The following is a 19,396-nucleotide window of genomic DNA, read 5'->3' as shown; positions in this document are numbered from 1 at the left end:
TGGCCCAGCTTCATCCGGATTAGGGAAGGGTTTGGCCGGCAGGGATGTCCTTGTCCCATCGCGCACTAGCGACGCCAGGCGCAGTGCACGCTGACATGGTCGCCAGGTGTATGGCGTTTCCTCCGACACATTGGTGCGGCTGGCTTCCGGGTTAAGTGGGCATTGTGTCAAGAAGCAGTGTGGCTTGGTTGGGTTGTGTTTCGGAAGACGCACGGCTCTCGACCTTCGCCTCGCCCGAGTCCATACGGGAGTTGCAGCGATGAGACAAGACGGTAACTACCAATTAGATACCATGAAATTGGGAAAAAAGGGTTTAAAAAAATTATTACATGTAAAAGACAATACGTTGCAACCTCTGTGCGCCTGTCTATTTCTCTCTAGTCTCTATTATTATAAAGGACATTGAAACACCAGTGCATTACCAAATGCAAAGTAGAAAGCATCTACAATCATATAGTTCATCCTGTAATAGGAAGCCTATTGGCAAGGTGCGTCGAGACTTAACCATTCAGACCAACAGAAAAGTCATTTACAAGCATTTTACATCCAATTCTTATCGTACTAATAAAATACATGAACAATACATCTTGATACTTGCAAAATATACATCCAACAACGTTCTTTTTAACCATAATTAAACCTTTGTATATAATTTTAAGACAGATAAAATTAAACAAAATAAGAGCCCAGTAACACAGGAGGAATTGTCATAAACACACATTCAAAGTACAATCTGAAATCTTTGTCCGCTGTGGCCGGGCGTTAAAATGCAAACAAATAATCGATGCTCAAAAGCATACACACGCACAGAAACAGTTCAATTTGAAACTCTCAAAAACTCATCCCCACACTCTTATTAGCCACGTCAATACCTCTTCCAGAAATGAAACTGCAAATTGTAACTTAAACCCCTGCTGACCTCTGACCTCACACCCAGCAGAAGCCAGTTTAGGAAGCCATCCTGATTACGCCAAATAAATACATTTATTTAGAATGGTCCGTCATAATGTTGAGATGCAAAAAGAATGTTGCTCCGATATGAAAGCGAAGCCTCGGAGGTCTGCGGTTGAGGTGGACGGTGAACGCCTCTCACTTGGAGGAGGAGGCCATGTGTCCGTGCACACGGAAGCGGTACACGCATGTGTACTCCAGGTGACCCCAGTTACTCAGAACGCGCAGCTCCACGAAATAATAGATGGCCCTGGTAGGGTTCTGACAGAGAGAACAGGAAGGGTAAAGGGTTAGAACAAGCAACACAACTGATGACTGAATGGAGGGTCAACAGTAGCTACTAGCTAGGTAGTTAGAACTTAGTTCTATGGTCCTGGTCCAGTTCTATTCCAGGCTTATTTCAGCTATAGTCTGTTGCATAAACATCGAGCCCGACTAATGTCTCACGCCCCCCAAAAATAACCTAGTAATCCTAACCGGAGGTCGTATTCACTAGGCACCAAATGGAAGAAAAACTGAAAGAGGGAGGGACTACCTGAACTTGTCCAATAAGAAACGCTCATTTTCTGTAGCAAATTGTTTTGCTTCATTTTGAAACGGTGTGTACTAATGAATACAACCGAGGCAAAGTTTAAATGATGGGACTCACAGGCAGTTGGAAGGTCTGGATTGCCCCTCCGTGCTGGTCATAAGTGAAGGTTCCCAGCCAGGTGCCGTCTTCTGTCTCAGTGGACATACCCTGCACAGAGAGAGAAAGAGATGAGACCGATTTTTAAAGACAGAAATGAGTCATCAGCGTTAAAGATATTCACCATACTGCTCTAAACATCTCTGTAGGAAATCTTCAACAGTAGATTATGTAGATGTGGCTCTGGGCAAAAGTTGTGCACTGAATAGAGTGTCAGGGAAGGGCTAGAGGTCACAGATGACTCACGTAGACAGAGAAGGCCTTGGGCGCGCTGTCGATGCGTCCGGTGGGCGCGTTGGAGACCGGCAGGTGCTCCAGTGTGACGTGGGTGACGTGGGCAGGATGAGATAGGGCGATGACCAGGGTGCCCTGCGCTCCGTGGAACGCCCAGCACTTCCCAGCTTGCACCGCCTGGCCCTGGATAACAGTGCGGGGGTTCTCAGAGGGGTACCAGAGGGGTACACCCAGGAAGGACACGCATGCCGAGCGGGTACGGTACGTCTCGGAACACCGTGTGCTCACAACACTGGCACCTTGGGACTCCAAGGCAAAGTCTGGCATCCTGTCAGCCAATAGGGGACTGCAGTTCTTCACAACCTCTTTCACCATCTGTGGCTCATTCTGGGGCACATTCTCATGCAGCCATTTGGCCATGGCCTCTTCGAGCTCAGGGGTCAGGTGTGTGTTGGCTGTGGTGGGGTTGGGAGCTGGAGGAGGCTGGTTTTGAACAGAGTAGACCTGCTTCCCCAGCTACACAACACAGACAGACCACATCCATTAGGTTAGGAAGGCTCATCAATTACTGTGTCCCAAACGGCACCCCATTCCCTATATAGTGCACTACCATAGGGCTCTGGTCAAAAGTAATTGTAAGTCGCTCTGGAGGAGAGCGTCTGCTAAATGACTAAAATGGGAAATGTAGTGCACTATGTAGGGAATTGGGTGCCATTTTGGACTCAGCCATTCACATTTGAGTTATTTAGCACCATCTCTTATGCAGAACCACTTAAAGTGCAAAAGTTCAGTGCTACAAATTTGACTTGAGTTTGCGTGTTTTGTGTACTTTACCGTGGCACTCTGGTCCTCCAGGGCAGCGACTCTCTGCCTGACGTGTGTGTGTTGGTCCTTCAGCTCGCCCACCTGACTGGTGAAGCCGGCTGTCTGCTGGCTCAAACGATGCTCCCAATCCAGTGGATTCACACTACAAAAGAAAAAAATAGAACTTAATTGTCCAGTGAGAAACAGAGATATTTATTTATCTTCAACCCCCTGGGACAGCAAACTCACAAAACATTTTAAAAGGCTAAGTTAAGATTGTCTTAAATCCAAAGGTTTTTTTGCAAACAAGGTTTGGACATTAGATTGGTTAACAGAAAAAGTATGGGAGTATGTTTTCACTCCTTTCAAATCTTCCCAAGTGCCTAGGGAGCATGGGACAGGAGCTAGGGCTAAGGACAAGAGGTAGATGCTAGGAGGTAGGGGCAGAAGCTAGGGGGCAGGTTCTGGATTGGGCCGGCTACACACTCACCTGTCCACTCTCACTCTGACGTCCCTCATGTCTGTTCTCACGTCTGCCAAGTCTGTCTGCAGTCTCTCTACCATCTGTTGGGATAGACGAGCACAAAGACTACATCTCAACCATATACGTAAATATACAACAATTCTATAGAACAAAACATACATATATACAGTACCAGTCAAAAATTTGGACACTCCTACTCAGTCCAGGGTTTATCTTTATTTTTACTATTTTCTACATTGTAGAATAATAGTGAAGACATCACAACTATGAAATAACACATGGAATCATGTAGTAACAAAAAAAAAAATATATTTTACATTTTAGATTCTTCGAAGTAGACACCCTTTGCCTTGATGACAGCTTTGTACACTCTTGGCATTCTCTCAACCAGCTTCCCCTGGAATACTTTTCCAACAGTTTTGAAGGAGTTGCCACATATGCTGCGCTCCCGAGTGGCGCAGCGATCTAAGGCACTGCATCTCAGTGCAAGAGGCGTCACTACAGTCCCTTTTGAATCCAGGCTGAATCACATCCAGCCGTGATTGTGCGCCGCCCTTATAGGACTCCCAATTAACTCAGCGTCGTCCGGGTTTGGCCGTCATTGTAAATAATAATTTTATCTTAACTGACTAGCCTAGTTAAATAAAGGTAAAATAAAAAAATAGACTGCTTTTCCTTCACTCTGCGGTCCAACTCATCCCAAACAATCTCAATTGGGTTGAGGGCGGGTGATTGTGGAGGCCAAGTCATCTGATGCAGCACTCCATCACTCTCCTTCTTGGTCAAATAGCTCTTACACAGCCTGGAGGTGTGTTGGGTCATTGTCCTGTTGAAAAACAAATGATAGTCCCACTAAGCGCAAACCAGATGGGATGGTGTATCGCTGCAGAATGCTGTGGTAGCCATGCTGGTTATGTGTACTTTGAATTCTAAATAAATCACAGACAGTGTCACCAGCAAAGCCTAGAAGGCCAGCATCCTGGAGTCGCCGCTTCACTGTTGATGTTGAGACTGGTGTTTTGCGGGTACTATTTAATGAAGCTGCCAGTTGAGGACTTGTGAGGCATCCGTTTCTCAAACTAGACACTAATGTACTCGTCCTCTTGCTCAGTTGTGCATCGGGGCCTCCCACTCCCCTTTCTATTCTGGTTAGAGCCAGTTTGCACCGTTCTGTGCGGTTCTGTGAAGGGAGTAGTACACAGCGTTGTACGAGATCTTCAGTTTCTTGGCAATTTCACAAATGGAATAGCCTTCAATTCTCAGAACAAGAATAGACGGACGAATTTCAGAAGTTATTTATTTGTTTCTGGCCATTTTGAGCCTGTAATCAAACCTACAAATGCTGATGCTCCAGATACTCAACTAGTCTAAAGAAGGACAGTTTTATTGATTCTTTAATCAGTACTACAGTTTTCAGCTGTGCTAACATAATTGCAAAAGGGTTTTCTAATGATCAATTAGCCTTCTAAAATTATAAACTTAGATTAGCTATATAATACTATTTTGATGATAAACACACAACGCAGAGGATGAGGACGAGAGTACTAAACTAAATAGAGTACTATTGTCAATGTAAATAGGAGTTGGTTTTCAGTTCAACAGCTGTTTAGAATCTGTGGAATGTCAGTCCTTAACTCAGAGCTATGTTCTGTACATTGAGTCTGGAGCATTTGACCATTGGCCCAGTTGTACTGCAAGAACTTCTGATTGGTCAACCCCAAGCTAGGTTGGGGGCTTATACATGACATCCTGTTATTTGCTCTGTGGAGAAAAGCTGAGGATAACAGGGGGAATGAACATCTACCTCCCAGCATAGCATCTATGATTTGTCCTTTTCAAATAAATAAATGTTTCTCCCCGATTTGCTTTGGGGTTTGTGTTATTGAAGAATAACAACTGCTAACAGCTAACACATCGTGCCATTGGAACACAGAAGTGATGGTTGCCGATAATGGGCCTATGTCGATATTCCATTAAAAATCAGCCGTTTCCAGCTACAATAGTCATTTACAACATTAACAATGTCTACACTATATTTCTGATAAATTTGATGTTATTTTAAATTGATTTTTTTTGTTGCTTTTCTTTCAAAAATAAGGACATTTCTAAGTGACCACAAACTTTTGAACGGTAGTGTGTGTGTGTGTATATATATTATATAAAAAAGAAAACACTATTTCCCAAATACTGCACTATTATAGAGCCCTATAAAAGGAATCCCTATTACACTACTACAGACATCTATAACCGAAACCCTGTTCTCCATACTAGACTGTTATAGGACCTTATGACACCCCATTCCACATAATACTGCACTATAGAGTACTCACCTCGGTTACAAATTTCTGCTTGTCTTCCTTCTTAAGAATTTCTATTTCTCTCTGCGGGAGAACACGTACACAAGTCAGTTAACCAAATAAATACACCCAAATGCAGTATAGTTTGTGCATACTCTCTTTGTCTCTCTTACCAGGATGGTGTTCATCTTGGCTTCCAGAGCAGAATGAAATACCGAAGCTCCATCCTGCAGAAAGAGTTTCAACAAACAAGCTATTAATTGAACAATCCAGGAGTACACATGCAGAGCGTAAATGCAGCTTCCTACCAAATCAAGAGAAAGAGAGATTATTGCCGGGTATGTGGTCCCATCAGATCCTACCATAGCCTTGACAGGCGGAGTGAAGACAGGTGGCGTAGTGAAGACAGGTGGCGGAGTCGGGGTGATGACAGCTCGGTTCAGGGTCATAGTGATAGCATTCAGGGCTGAAGTCAGGGTGGCCCATACCAAGGGGGCAAGGTGCCAGCAGCCTAGCAGAAAGGGGTAGAATAGACTTGAATACACTAAGGAGCACATTATCATACAGGACAGGCTACACAGACAACATTTAGAACATTTTTGCTCGTCAACAATGGGTGTGTGTGTGTTGTACTTCGGTTATTTAAATTGTCAGTAAGTACTATGGTTAGGCATGTCATCTGTGGACAATGCACTGCTGGCACCAATAAAGTAACAGTGCTGTTGGTTCTTTTCATGGAAGTTCTATAGAACTATAGACTGTCTGATTCTGTGGTGTGATGTCACTCACCGAAGGTCAAGAGGATGAGGAGGATGGCAATTAGAATGGCCTTCCTCACATCGGCCGGGATAAACGGAGGGGCTACAGGAGGAGACAGAGATAAAGCTAATGCTAACAAACAAGCTACAAGCATAGAGACCGGCTAATGCTACGCTAGCACACACACACACACACACTACTCACTCCAATTGGCACTAGCACTTGTCCTGTTAGTGCCAGATCTCTGGCTGGCGCTAACCCTTTGTTCGCCTAAGGAGGAGTCTCCAGAGTATCCTCTGTAACGTCTTGCCTCTGATGAGGAGTAACCAGAGCTGTCTATGGCGCTGCTCCGGGCCTGGTTCAGGCCGGTCTGGCAGGACGAGAAGCCCCTGGGGCTAGGAGCCAGGTTCAGGCTGGGGGCTGGGGCACGAGGTTCCTGGAAGGTCTTCCTCCTCTGAACCAAGCTTGAGACCCCTGAAGGGCAGGGGGTGCGGGGACAAAAAGAGAGAGACGGTTAGTTTTGAATAGCCATAATAGCTAACTACAACCATAGACAAAGAGGCAGCTGCAATACAAAGCTATACTGTACAGTGTATACAGTATAGGCCTAGACAATGAAAGTAACTGAGTGAGTGTCAATAGGACTGTGGATGCAGGAAGTGGTGTGAAACGTACCAATGTAGTCCTCAGCATTGATGGGTGGCTCCACTGTACTACCCTTGCTGCTAGTGGTGCTAGCCACGCTGTTGGCTCGGCTGGAGGTACGAGAGGCCGCCACTTTACGACCACCTGTCTTCCTCTTAGTAAAAACCCTGAGAGAGAGAGATAGAGAGAAAGGGCTTTGTTAAAGCAACTTTGTCAGGCCTACTGTATTAGGCTATACGGTACAACATGAAACACAAAACACACCTCACGGGGCTCTCCCTGTAGGAAACTGAGGAGGACTCATCATCGTCTGATGACTGGTGGTAGTATCCCCCTAAAACCAGCCTCATACTGCGCCGCGACATGTCTGACAGAGAGAGAGACAGAGACAGAGACAATACCTCATACAGGATACTGTGTTATACTAACTGCTTTAACTTCTCTGGGATATGTGGGACGCTAACGTCCAACTTGGCCAAAAGCCAGTAAAAATGCGGAGCGCCAAATTCAAATATATTACTATAAAAATCAAACGTTCATTAAATCACACATGAAAGATATCAAATTAAAGCTACACTGGTTGTGAATCCAGCCAACATGTCAGAATTCAAAAAGGATTTACGGCGAAAGCACACCAAACGATTATGTTAGGTCAGTACATAGCCACAGAAAAACACAGCCATTTTTCCAGCCAAAGAGAGGAGTAACATAAAGCAGAAATAGAGATAAAATTAATCACTAACCTTTGATGATACTCATCAGATGACACTCATCAGATGACACTCATAGGACTTCATGTTACACAATACATGTATGTTTTGTTCGGTAAAGTTCATATTTATATCCAAAAATCTGAGTTTAGGCGGGACGCTACTGTCTCACTTGGCCAAAAGCCAGAGAAAATGCAGAGCGCCATATTCAAATAAATGACTATAAAAATCAAACTTTCATTAAATCACACATGTAAGATACCAAATTAAAGCTACACTGGTTGTGAATCCAGCCAACATGTCAGAATTCAAATAGGCTTTTCGGCGAAAGTAAACGATGCTATTATCTGAGGATAGCACAATAGTAAACAGAGAGAGAAGCATATTTCAACCCTGCAGGCGCAACACAAAACGCAGAAATAAAAATATAATTCATGCCTTATCTTTGACGAGCTTCTGTTGTTGGCACTCCAATATGTCCCATAAACATCACAAATGGTCCTATTGTTCGATTAATTCTGTCGATATATTTCCAAAATGTCCATTTATTTAGCGCGTTTGATCCAGAAAAACACCGGTTCCAACTTGTGAAACGTGACTACAAAATATCTCAAAAGTTACCTGTAAACTTTGCCAAAACATTTCAAACTACTTTTGTAATACAACTTTAGGTATTTTTTAACGTAAATAATCGATAAAATTGAAGATGGGAAGATGTGTTCAATACAGGATTAAAACAAACTGTAGCTAGCCTTCTGGTCATGCGCCACTAACAAACAGGACACAACAAGTGACCCTGATTCAAAATGGCTGTACTTCTTCATTACACAAAGGAAAAACCCTCAACCAATTTCTAAAGACTGTTGACATCCAGTGGAAGCGGTAGGAACTGCAAGAAGGTAAATTCAAAATCTGGTTTCCCAATGAAAACTCATTGAAAAGAGAGTGACCTAAAAAAAAACACTTCTGAATGGTTTGTCCTCGGGGTTTCGCCTGCTAAATAAGTTAAGTTATACTCACAGACATGATTCAAACAGTTTTAGAAACTTCAGAGTGTTTTCTATTCAAATCTACTAACAATATGCATATCTTATCTTCTGGGGATGAGTAGCTGGCAGTTGAATTTGGGTATGCTTTTCATCCAAACGTGAAAATGCTGCCCCCTATCCTAGAGAAGGAGGTGATAGCGTTAGCCCAGAGCTGGTGGTAAGAGAGAGGCTCTCTGACAGATGCTCTCCTGTATAATCTCTAATCCAGTTAATCTACAGCACCTCACACTGCTCTCTCATGCGCACCCCCCCCCCCCAAACCACCCACACACACCCCATTGTACAATAAAAGACATCTCAGTAATTAACGTTACAGTAAGGCCTGAATACTACACAGGCAGCATTGGCATAGTCATATGAAAAGGCTAGAGCTATCAAACCCAGATCTGCAAGGTGATTTGCTTAAAGCCTGACAAAGCCAGATCTGGTTAGGGATAAAACTAACCTTAGAATTTTTTTGTGCGTACTTAGTAACTTACATATTACTCAGTGCAATGCTAACTGTGGCTGTGTAGGAATGAACTTCAACTTTCAAACAGCGCTAGCACGGATTGGCATTAGCTAACTGGCAGAAGGAGAGGTCAGTACAGGTGCATCAAAGCTGGGACTGAAAAACAGCTTCTATCTCAAGGCCATCAGACTGTTAAATAGCCATCACTAGCCGGCTACCACCCAGTTACTCAACCCTGCATCTTAGAGGCTGCTGCCCTATATACATGGAATCATTGGCCACTTTATTAACGGAACACTAGTTACTTTAATAAATGTTTACATACTGCTTTACTCATCTCATATGTACAGTAACAGTCAAACGTTTGGAGTCACCTTCTGTATACCACCACTACCTTGTCACAACACAACTGATTGGCTCAAATGCATTAAGAAGGAAAGAAGTTCCACAAATGTAATTTTAACAAGGCACACCTGTTAATTGAAATGCATTCCAGGTGACTACCTCATGAAGCTGGTTGAGAGAATGCCACAAGTGTGCAAAACTGTCAAGGCAAAGGGTGGCTACTTTGAAGAATCCAAATATATTTTGATTTGTTTAACACTTTTTTGGTTACTACATGATTCCATATGTGTTATTTCATAGTTGATAGTTCATAGTCTTCACTATTATTCTACAATGTAGAAAAGAGTAAAAATAAAGAAAAACCCTGGAATGAGTAGGTGCCCAAACATGACTTGACTTAATGCATTTCAATTAACAGGTGCGCCTTGTTAAAAGTGAATTTGTGGAATTTCTTTCCTTCTTAATGTGTTTGAGCCAATCAGTTGTGTTGTGACAAGGTAGGTGTGGTATACAGAAGATAGCCCTATTTGGTAAAAGATCTTGCCATAATATAGACTTGAACAGCTCAAATATGCAAAGAGAAACTTTAAGACAAAGGTCAGTCAATTCGGAAAATTTCAGTTACCTCTGCTGCAGAGGATAAGTTCATTAGAGTTAACTACACTTCAGATTGCAGCCCAAATACATGCTTTACAGTTCAAGTTACAGACATCTCAACATCAACTGTTCAGAGGAGATTGCATGAATCAGGCCTTCATGGTCAAATTGCTGCAAAGAAACCACTACTAAAGTACAACGATAAGAAGAAGATACTTGCTTGGGCCAAGAAACACGAGCAATGGACATTAAACCAGAGTCCAAATTTGAGATTTTTGGTTCAAACCGCCATGTCTTTGTGAAACGCACAGTAGGTGAACGGATGATCTCAGCATGTGTGGTTCCCACCGTGAAGCATGGAGGAGGTGTAATGGAGTGGGGGTGCTTTGTTGGTGTCAGTGATGGAAACTCCTTCAAGACTGTTGGAAAAGCATTCCAGGTGAAGCTGGTTGAGAGAATGCCAAGAGTGTGCAAAACTGTCATCAAGGCAAAGGGTGGCTACTTTGAAGAATCTCAAATATATTTGAGATTCTTCAAACACTTTTTTGGCTACTACATGATTCCATGTGTTATTTCATAGATTTGATGTCTTCAGGTTAAGATGGCGCCGGAGGAGATGGCAGACGTTTTACGTGCCCCCAGCCAATTGTGTTTTTTTGTTTGCTTATTTACGCAAATACTTATGTCACTTATCTTGTACATAATGTTGCCGCTACCATCTCTTATGACCGAAAAACTTCTGGACATCAGGACTGCGATTACTCACCACGGACTAGCAGAATCCCCTTTTTCCTTACACTGCTTCCTCAGGAACAGGCCCCGATCCCCATGATCTGTGTGAAGAGGAGGCGGAAAAAGAGGGGCCGAAGGTCCAGCTGCCTTCTGAGAATTCGCAGGCGATCGAATAAACCTCCACTTCCTCCATTCTGCTTGCTGACGTGCAATCATTGGACCCCCAAAAAATTGACAAGTTACGCGGAAGATTAAACTACCAAAGGGACATTAAAAACTGTAACATCTTATGCTTCACAGAGTCGTGGCTGAACGACATACAGCTGGCTGGTTATACGATGTACCGGCAGGATAGAACAGCGGCGTCTGGTAAGACAAGGGGCGGCGGACTATGTATTTTTGTAAAAAGCAGCTGGTGCACGATATCTAAGGAAGTCTCGAGCTATTACTCGCCTGAGGTAGAGTATCTCATGATAAACTGTAGACCACACTACCTACCTCCATCTGTATTTTTTGTAGCTGTTTACATACCACCACAGTCAGAGGCTGGCACTAAGACAGCATTAATGAGCTGTATTCAGTCATAAGCAAACAAGAAAAAGCTCACCCAGAAGCGGCGCTCCTAGTAGCCGGGGACTTTAATGCAGGGAAACTTAAATCCGTTTTACCAAATTTCGATCAGCATGTTAAATGTGCAACCAGAGGAAAAAGAACTCTGGACCACCTATACTCCACACACACAGACACATACAAAGCTCTCCCTCACCCTTCATTTAGCAAATCTGACCATAATTCTATCCTCCCGATTCCTGCTTACAAGCAAAAATTAAAGCAGGAAGCACCAGTGACTAGATCAATAAAAAAAGTGGTCAGATGAAGCAGATGCTAAGCTACAGGACTGTTTTGCTAGCCCAGACTGGAATATGTTCTGGGATTCCTCCGATGGCATTGAGGAGTACACCACATCAGTCATTGGCTTCATCAATAAGTGCATCGATGATGTCGTCCCCACAGTGACCGTACGTACATACCGCAAACAGAAGCAAAGGATTACAGGCAGCATCCGCACTGAGCTAAAGGCCAGAGCTGCCACATTCAAGGAGCGGGACTCTAACCCGGAAGCTTATAAGAAATCCCGCTATGCTTGCCGACGAACCATCAAACAGGCAAAGCATCAATACAGGACTAAGATCGAGTACACCGGCTCTGACGTACACCGGCTCTGACGCTCGTCGGATGTGGCAAGGCTTGCAAACCATTACAGACTACAAAGGGAAGCACAGCCAAGAGCTGCCCAGTGACACAAGCCTACCAGATGAGCTAAACTACTTCTATGCTCGCTTCGAGGCGAATAACACTGAAACATGCATGAGAGCACCAGCTGTTCCGGAAGACTGTGATCAAGCTCTCCGCAGCCGACGTGAGTAAGACCTTCAAACAGGTCAACATTCACAAGGCCACAGGGCCCGATGGATTACCAGGACGTGTACTGCGAGCATGCGCTGACCAACTGGCAAGTGTCTTCACTGACATTTTCAACCTCTCCATGTCCGAGTCTGTAATATCAACATGTTTTAAGCAGACCACCATAGTCCCTGTGCCCAAGAACACTAAGGTAACCTGCCTAAACGACTACTGATCCGTAGCACTCACGTCTGTAGCCATGAAGTGCCTTGAAAGGCCGGTCATGGCTCACATCAACACCATCATCCCAGAAACCCTAGACCCACTCAAATTTACATACCACCCCAAAAGATCCACAGATGGTGCAATCTCCATTGCACTCCACACTGCCCTTTCCCACCTGGACAAAAGGAACACCTATGTGAGAATGCTATTCATTGACTACAGCTCAGCATTCAACACCATAGTTCTCTCAAAGGTCATCAATAAGCTAAGGACCCTGGGACTAAACACCTCCCTCTGCAACTGGATCCTTGACTTCCTAACGGGCCGCCCCCAGGTGGTAAGGGTAGGTAACAACACGTGCCACGCTGATCCTCAACACAGGGGCCCCTCAGGGGTGCGTGCTCAGTCCCCTCCTGTACTCCCTGTTCACTCATGACTGAACGGCCTGGCACGACTCCAACAGCATCATTAAATTTGCCAATGACACAACAGTGGTAGGCCTGATCACCGACAAGACAGCCTATAGGGAGGTCAGAGGCCTGGCCGTGTGGTGCCAGGACAACAACCTCTCCCTCAACGTGATCAAGACAAATGAGATGATTGTGGACTACAGGAAAAAGAGGACCGATTCTCATCGACGGGATGAGTGGAGTGGAGCAGGTTGAGAGCTTCAAGTTCCTTGATGTCCACATCACCAACAAACTAACATGGTCCAAGCACACCAAGACAGTCGTGAAGAGGGCACGACAAAACCTATTCCCCCTCAGTTGATTGAAAAGATTTGGCATGGGTCCTTAGATCCTCAAAAGGTTCTACAGCCGTAGGCGGTGTCAGAGAAAGGCCCCCCTGTATATAGCCTCGCTATTGTTATTTCACTGCTGCTCTTTAATTACTTGTTACTTTTACTTTTATTTTTTGAAACTGCATTGTTGGTTAGGGGCTCGGAAGTAAGCATCACTTGTAAGATCTACACCTGTTGTATTCGGCACATGTGACTAATACAATTTTGATTTGATTTACTATTATTCTACAATGTAGAAAATAGTCAAAATCCAATTAAAACTGTTGAATGAGTAGGTGTGTCCAAACTTGACTGGCACTGTATGTAATTTTCCCCATTCAGTTTCACACAAAACCTTCTCACTGCACTAGCTCAGACCTGTTTTGATTGACAGTTTGCTGGTCCAATCAGAGAGCAGTGTGTGCGTTTCACTACCCAATCTGTTTTTTGCAAATGCAGTACTGTCTCTGGCTGCGTGGAGAGCAATCCACAGAGACAAAACCTGGCAAGATAATTAAGTCAGTCTCAAGTCAAAGTTGAGTCCCGATTCTTGAGGCTCCAAGTCAAGTCTCAAGTTATCAAATTTGTGACTCAAGTCAGACGAGTGCAAGTCATGTGGCTCGAGTCCACACCTCTGGTAACTAGTACTGCAGAGAAGCAAAAATACAGGGTAAAGGCATGGCATAAGGTGTAAGAGGATGTGGTGTGTGGTGAGACAGGAAGTCAGACATGTGAGTGATATGCAAATTCAGACAACAGAGTTGCGAAAAAGGAAGATGGCCCACACTATCCGCAGCTTTGACAACACTACAGTAAACAACTAACAACAAGTTTAGGTTGCTAGGGCATAGAGCAGTGTATGTCCTTTTCCATGGTTACTGACAGACAAAAAGACACTGATGTAGGTCAAGTGATCAAGTGGGATTGAGCCAACACCATGAGATTGGGTAAAAACATCCAGCCAGCCAGGTTCAAGTAGCCTACATTAATAGCATTCTCATTGTTATGCAATGGAGTCTGGAATACACTACCTTCCTCTGGTGTGAAAATAAGCTGTAGCATCACTGAACATATTGTACCATAGGCTAATTCTCTCAAATCCTCTATTCCACTGAAAATGGCGTCTCTTGCCGTCTCAGCGCTTTATCCTGCTTCCCAATCCTCTTCTCATTACAATAGCCTTCAGTTCCCTCCTTCCCTAAGCTCTCCTCGCCTCTTTCCTTCCCTGATCCTGCAATCTAATCAACCCCTCTCATCTACAGTGCATTCGGAAAGTATTCAGACCCCTTGACTTTTTCCACCACATTGTTACATTACAGCCTTATTCTATAAATTGATGAAGCAAAAACAAGTTAGAATTTCTCAAATGTATTATTTGCATAAGTATTATTAACATAAGTATTCAGACCTTTACTTAGTACTTTGTTGAAGCACCTTTGGCAGTCATTACAGCCTTGAGTCTTCTTGGGTACGACGCTGCAAGCTTGGCACACCTGTATTTGGGGAGTTTCTCCCATTCTTCTCAAGCTCTGTCAGGTTGGATGGGGAGCGTTGCTGCACAGCTATTTTCAGGTCTCTCCAGAGATGTTCGATCAGGTTCAAGTCCTGGCTCTGGCTGGGCCACTCAGGGACATTGAGACTTGTACCGAAGCCACTCCTGTGTTGTCCTGGCCGTGTGCTTAGGGCTGTTGTCCTGTTGGAAGGTGAACCTTTGCCCCAGTAGGAGGTCCTGAATGCTCTGGAGCAGGTTTTCATCAAGGATCTCTCTGTACTTCGCTCCGTTCATCTTTCCCTCGATCCTGACTGGTCTCCCAGTCCCTGCCACTGAAAAACATCCCCACAGCATGATGCTGCCACCGTAGGGATGGTGCCAGGTTTCCTCCAGACGTGACGCTTGGCATGTAGGCCAAAGAGTTCAATCTTGGTTTCATCAGACGAGAATCTTGTTTCTCATGGCCTGAGAGTCCTTTAGGTGCCTTTTGGCAAATTCCAAGCAGGCTGTCATGTGCCTTTTATTGAGGAGTGGCTTATGTTTGGCCACTCTACCATAAAGACCTGATTGGTGGAGTACTGCAGAGATGGTTGTTCTTTTGGAAGATTCTCCCATCTCTACAGAGGAACTCTGGAGCTCTGTCAGAGTGACCATCGGGTTCTTGGTCACCTCCCCGACCAAGGCCCTTCTCCCCAGATTGCTCAGTTTGGCCGTGCGGCCAGCTCTAGGAAGAGTCTTGGTGGTTCCAAACTTCTTAAATTTAAGAATGATGGAGGCCACTGTGTTCTTGGGGACCTTCAATGCTGCAGACATTTTTTGTACCCTTTCCCAGATCTGTGCCTCGACATCATCCTGTCTCGGAGCTCTACGGACAATTCCTTGAACCTCATGGCTTGGTTTTTGCTCTGACATGCACTGTCACCTGTGGGACCTTATATAGACAGGTGTGCCTTTCTAAAATCATGTTCAATCAATGGAATTTAGCACAGGTGGACTCCAATCAAGTGGTAGAAACATCAAGGATGAGCAATGGAAACAGGATGCTCCTAAGCTCAATTTCGAGTCTGATAGCAAAGGGTCTGAATACTTATAAAAATGTATGGGTTTTTTTGCAAACATTTCTAAAAACGTTGTCATTATGGGGTATTGTGTGTAGATTGAGTTTTTTAAATTTTAAATAAAGCTGTAACGTAACAAAATGTGGAAAAAGTAAAGGGGTCTGAATATTTTCTTTTTTCGTAGCTTGCTAGCCTATAATTACGTGGGGACACAAATGCAGTCCACACACTACAAAAGAGCATCCTTGGACCTGACACACATACAGGAGAACAGCGGTATAAAATACACATAAACAAAGACACGTGTGTTTCCGTAACAGCTTGAAGCTGATCCTCATTAGTAAATTGGATGATGTTCCTCCTAGAACATCAGAGAGGAGAGTTAGGGTTTGAACGTTATGTGTTCCTGTTAAGGGAGTGGCAGGTCATGGAGGCATTGCTGGCAGAGCTAGCATGACTACTGCCATACACACAGCCAGGCTACATAAGAAAAATAGACCACAACACACACACAGAGAGAGAGAGACCGGGAAAGAAAAAACCCGGCTGAGTCATTTTAAAGCAAACAGCACATAATTGCCATCTAAATAATAGGACATGTGTTGACTGTGCCCCTAGAAGCTTGTAAACTGTTTCTCAGAAGTCTGTGTGTGTCAAAGATGAACTCATCAGTACGCGTTATGTTTTATCAACAAGATGCTGACACTTCAGCCGCCGTCTCACGGACACAAACAGCATCATCCCCATATGAGAAAAAAGTAATTAATCTGCCTTGCAAACTGTTAGTTATAGCACGTCACGAGTTCACAGCATAGCTACTGTAACTAGCTAGTACCATTAAACATGCATAAACAAACTTGGTGTAAACAAACGGATATATTTTGTCCTGACTTACCCGCTTCTTGGGTCGCCATCGTGGGTAAGGCAGAGGCAGAGCGCGAGCTCCTTGTCCCAGGCGGCGAGCTTTCAAATGTAACCCCTCTCAAATGGAACGATAACTTGGCTAATTGCAACCAGCAGCCCTATACATTTCCGAACAACAACTTAGTGACAGACAGGACGGGGTATAAAGAGCCAACCCCTTTGTTGGCTCTTCGTAACACTTTCACAAAAAAATATGATACAGTATTTGCTAGCACAAGGCAAACGGGACTCAACCAGAACGTTGCTACTGACAGTTTGGTGGAGGAGGAGTCCGCGGGCCAGACAGACAGTTGCAAAACACCCTCTTATTTTGTGTTAAGGCTTCTTATTAGGAGCTCTCGTCTTTTTTACGCGTCACCCTGTGGCAATATCTGGTCAGCAACAGTTTTCCCCCCTTTCTATTGAATGATTAATTAATAATCGTGGCAACTTTCCTTTGCATCTTGCGAGGTGAAATCAATTAATACAAGTATGGGAAAATAGGCTAAACATGCGCATATGATAAAACCAAGGACATGACATTTAGAAAATATTACCTAAATATTGTATAATGTTCTCAGTCTAGTCAGTGAAGAAGATCCCTGACTCTGGTTGTTGTACCGACACTGTCCATATTACATCGACTAATGCCTGACGTCATAATCAAGTCTCAGAGAACTGATTATGAAGTCAAACATTGGTTGACTTTTAAAAAAAATACGTTTGCCTTGCTATCCTTACGTTTTCAAGTTAAAGTTAAATTAATTAATATAAAGTGCAATTTAATATTGAATTGCTTGATGAATAAAATAAAAAAACATAACATAAGAGCACGTTCATTATGGACATAGTCGATCCAACAACCCAGAGTCAGTGGCCTTTCCTTTTCTCAATTAAATTTGCTCGACTCCTGCGTCCTCTCTGAGCCGTCCTCTCTGGCCTCACGTTAAAGGTAGTAGAGGAGAGGGAAAGTGTTAAAAAATACGCTTGTATTAAATGAGAGGGCTTGTTTGACATAGCAGTTAACATTGCAGGCAACTGCCGGCAGACTGTTCAACAAAAATAAATATTCATAAATCATAAATAACTACTCCATGTTTTTTGTAGATCAGTCAGTCACGCAAACGACGTTACAAAATAAATGTATAAAGTGATTAAAAACAAATGTAGCTAGTTGTGCAAGACATTTTATAGGCAAAATGATAAGAAGCATATACTTTTTTCTGTTTGCATACTTTTCTACTTCAAGAAATCAATAGCTGATTTAAAAAAAATCATGGGTAACGGCATTACATGGAGTGTCTGGAAGTGGGCGTGTCAACAGAAGTGGGCGGATCAACAGAACAGGATGTATGGAAAAGCGAATCAGTTAATTGGGCAGATTTGTTGCCACTCAATACCGTTTTGCCTGGCTGATTGGGTTGCACAACATGTCGATTGTTGACAACTGTAGCGTTTTAGCTAAACCTAACTCCTTTTCTAACGTTAACTTAATTCTCTGAACCTGCCACCTTAATTATCCTAACCTGCTACGTTAGTTATCTTAACCCTCTATGTAAACATTACGATGACCCGCGGTGCACCTGGCTATGGCCGGTCTAACCAAAAATGGAGTGCTGATGACGCACCATCTAACTTTACCCACACCAAATAGCCTACACGCCAATCATATGCTTTTGGGAGCGGGCAGAAAAAGGTTGTCGATCCACTTAGGCAAAAAGGACAACATCGGAGTTTAATTCAATAAGAGAAAAGCTGCAAAATTGAGAGTTTAAAATAAAGAGATGTGAGAGCCAGAAAAGTCATGTTTGGGAATGATTTGGTGAAGTAGTTTTAAAGAGGATGATAGGAGCGTGATGATTGTGAGGCGGTATACAAATTAGACAAGTCACAAGATGGGGACTTCAAATAGGCCAATGGCCCTTCAAGGGAACTGTAGTCTACTGTTCGGATGGGTTAAATGGAAACTGAAATCTGGACACTGACTGTAGGTCTATAACCTCTCACATCGTCTTAATATCTTTACAACCGGTCAAACGGATGCCATTTGGAAATTTTTCACAGAGTTATGGCATTTTCTCCTCAGTCCCTAAATGCCTTTTAGAAGAAGCAGAGCTGACAGAGAAAAGTTTACTGATGTCAACTAGATTTAAGCATTCATTCGATCATTTGTGAGAAAGGGTTTATTGTAGTCTTCTTGGGCAACATACAGTGCATTCAGAAAGTATTCAGGCCCCTTGACTTTTTCAACATTTTGTTACGTTACAGCCTTATTCTAAAAAAGGATTAAATAAAACATTTTCCTCAATCAATCTACACACTATACCCTGTGATGACAAAGCAAAAACAGGTTTTAGCCATTTTTGCAAATGTATTGAAAAAATATATATGTATATATACAGTTGAAGTCAGAAGTTTACATACACCTTAGCCAAACACATTTAAACTCAGTTTCACAATTCCTGACATTTAATCCTAGTAAAAATTCCCTGTCTTAGGTCAGTTAGGATCACTACTTTATTTTAAGAATGTGAAATGTCAGAATAATAGTATAGAGAATGATTTATTTCAGCTTTCATTTATTTCATCACATTCCCAGTGGGTCAGAAGTTTACATACACTCAATTCGTATTTGGTAGCATTGCCTTTAAATTGTTCAACTTGGGTCAAACGTTTCAGGTAGCCTTCCACAATAAGTTGGGTGAATTTTGGCCCATTCGTCCTGACAGAGCTGGTGTAACTGAATCCGGTTTTTAGGCCTCCTTGCTCACACACGCTTTTTCAGTT

The 19,396-nt window shown here is 43.4% G+C and overlaps 1 protein-coding gene across 1 annotated transcript; it reads right to left on the bottom strand.

The window, feature by feature from the left end:
- Positions 1 to 257: 257 nt before the first annotated feature.
- Positions 258 to 16,852, bottom strand: LOC120053361 (SUN domain-containing protein 2-like). Its single transcript, XM_039000486.1, has 13 exons — positions 16,602 to 16,852; positions 7,127 to 7,229; positions 6,893 to 7,029; positions 6,422 to 6,691; positions 6,248 to 6,319; positions 5,821 to 5,969; positions 5,632 to 5,685; positions 5,492 to 5,542; positions 3,168 to 3,241; positions 2,708 to 2,840; positions 1,886 to 2,389; positions 1,601 to 1,690; positions 258 to 1,212 (listed from the first exon to the last, which is right to left on the bottom strand). Exons 1-13 carry the CDS (start codon positions 16,618 to 16,620, stop codon positions 1,090 to 1,092), a joined length of 1,779 nt encoding a protein of 592 aa, XP_038856414.1. The 5' UTR covers positions 16,621 to 16,852; the 3' UTR covers positions 258 to 1,089.
- Between the last annotated feature and the right edge of the window lie 2,544 nt (positions 16,853 to 19,396).

Source organism: Salvelinus namaycush, chromosome 9 (genome assembly GCF_016432855.1).
Source record: "Salvelinus namaycush isolate Seneca chromosome 9, SaNama_1.0, whole genome shotgun sequence".
Taxonomy (NCBI): domain Eukaryota; kingdom Metazoa; phylum Chordata; class Actinopteri; order Salmoniformes; family Salmonidae; genus Salvelinus; species Salvelinus namaycush.
The sequence above is the reverse complement of the archived record's forward strand: the minus strand, read 5'-3'. Positions and strand labels throughout refer to the sequence as shown.

Bases quoted from the DNA above. Each gene is read 5' to 3' on its own strand.
- LOC120053361 (XM_039000486.1), bottom strand. The intron at 6,320-6,421 runs GTGAGTAGTGTG...CTCCTCCTGTAG, and splicing joins AAGTGCTAGTGCCAATTGGA to CCCCTCCGTTTATCCCGGCC. The intron at 1,213-1,600 runs GTGAGTCCCATC...TCTCTCTGTCAG, and splicing joins TCCAGACCTTCCAACTGCCT to AACCCTACCAGGGCCATCTA.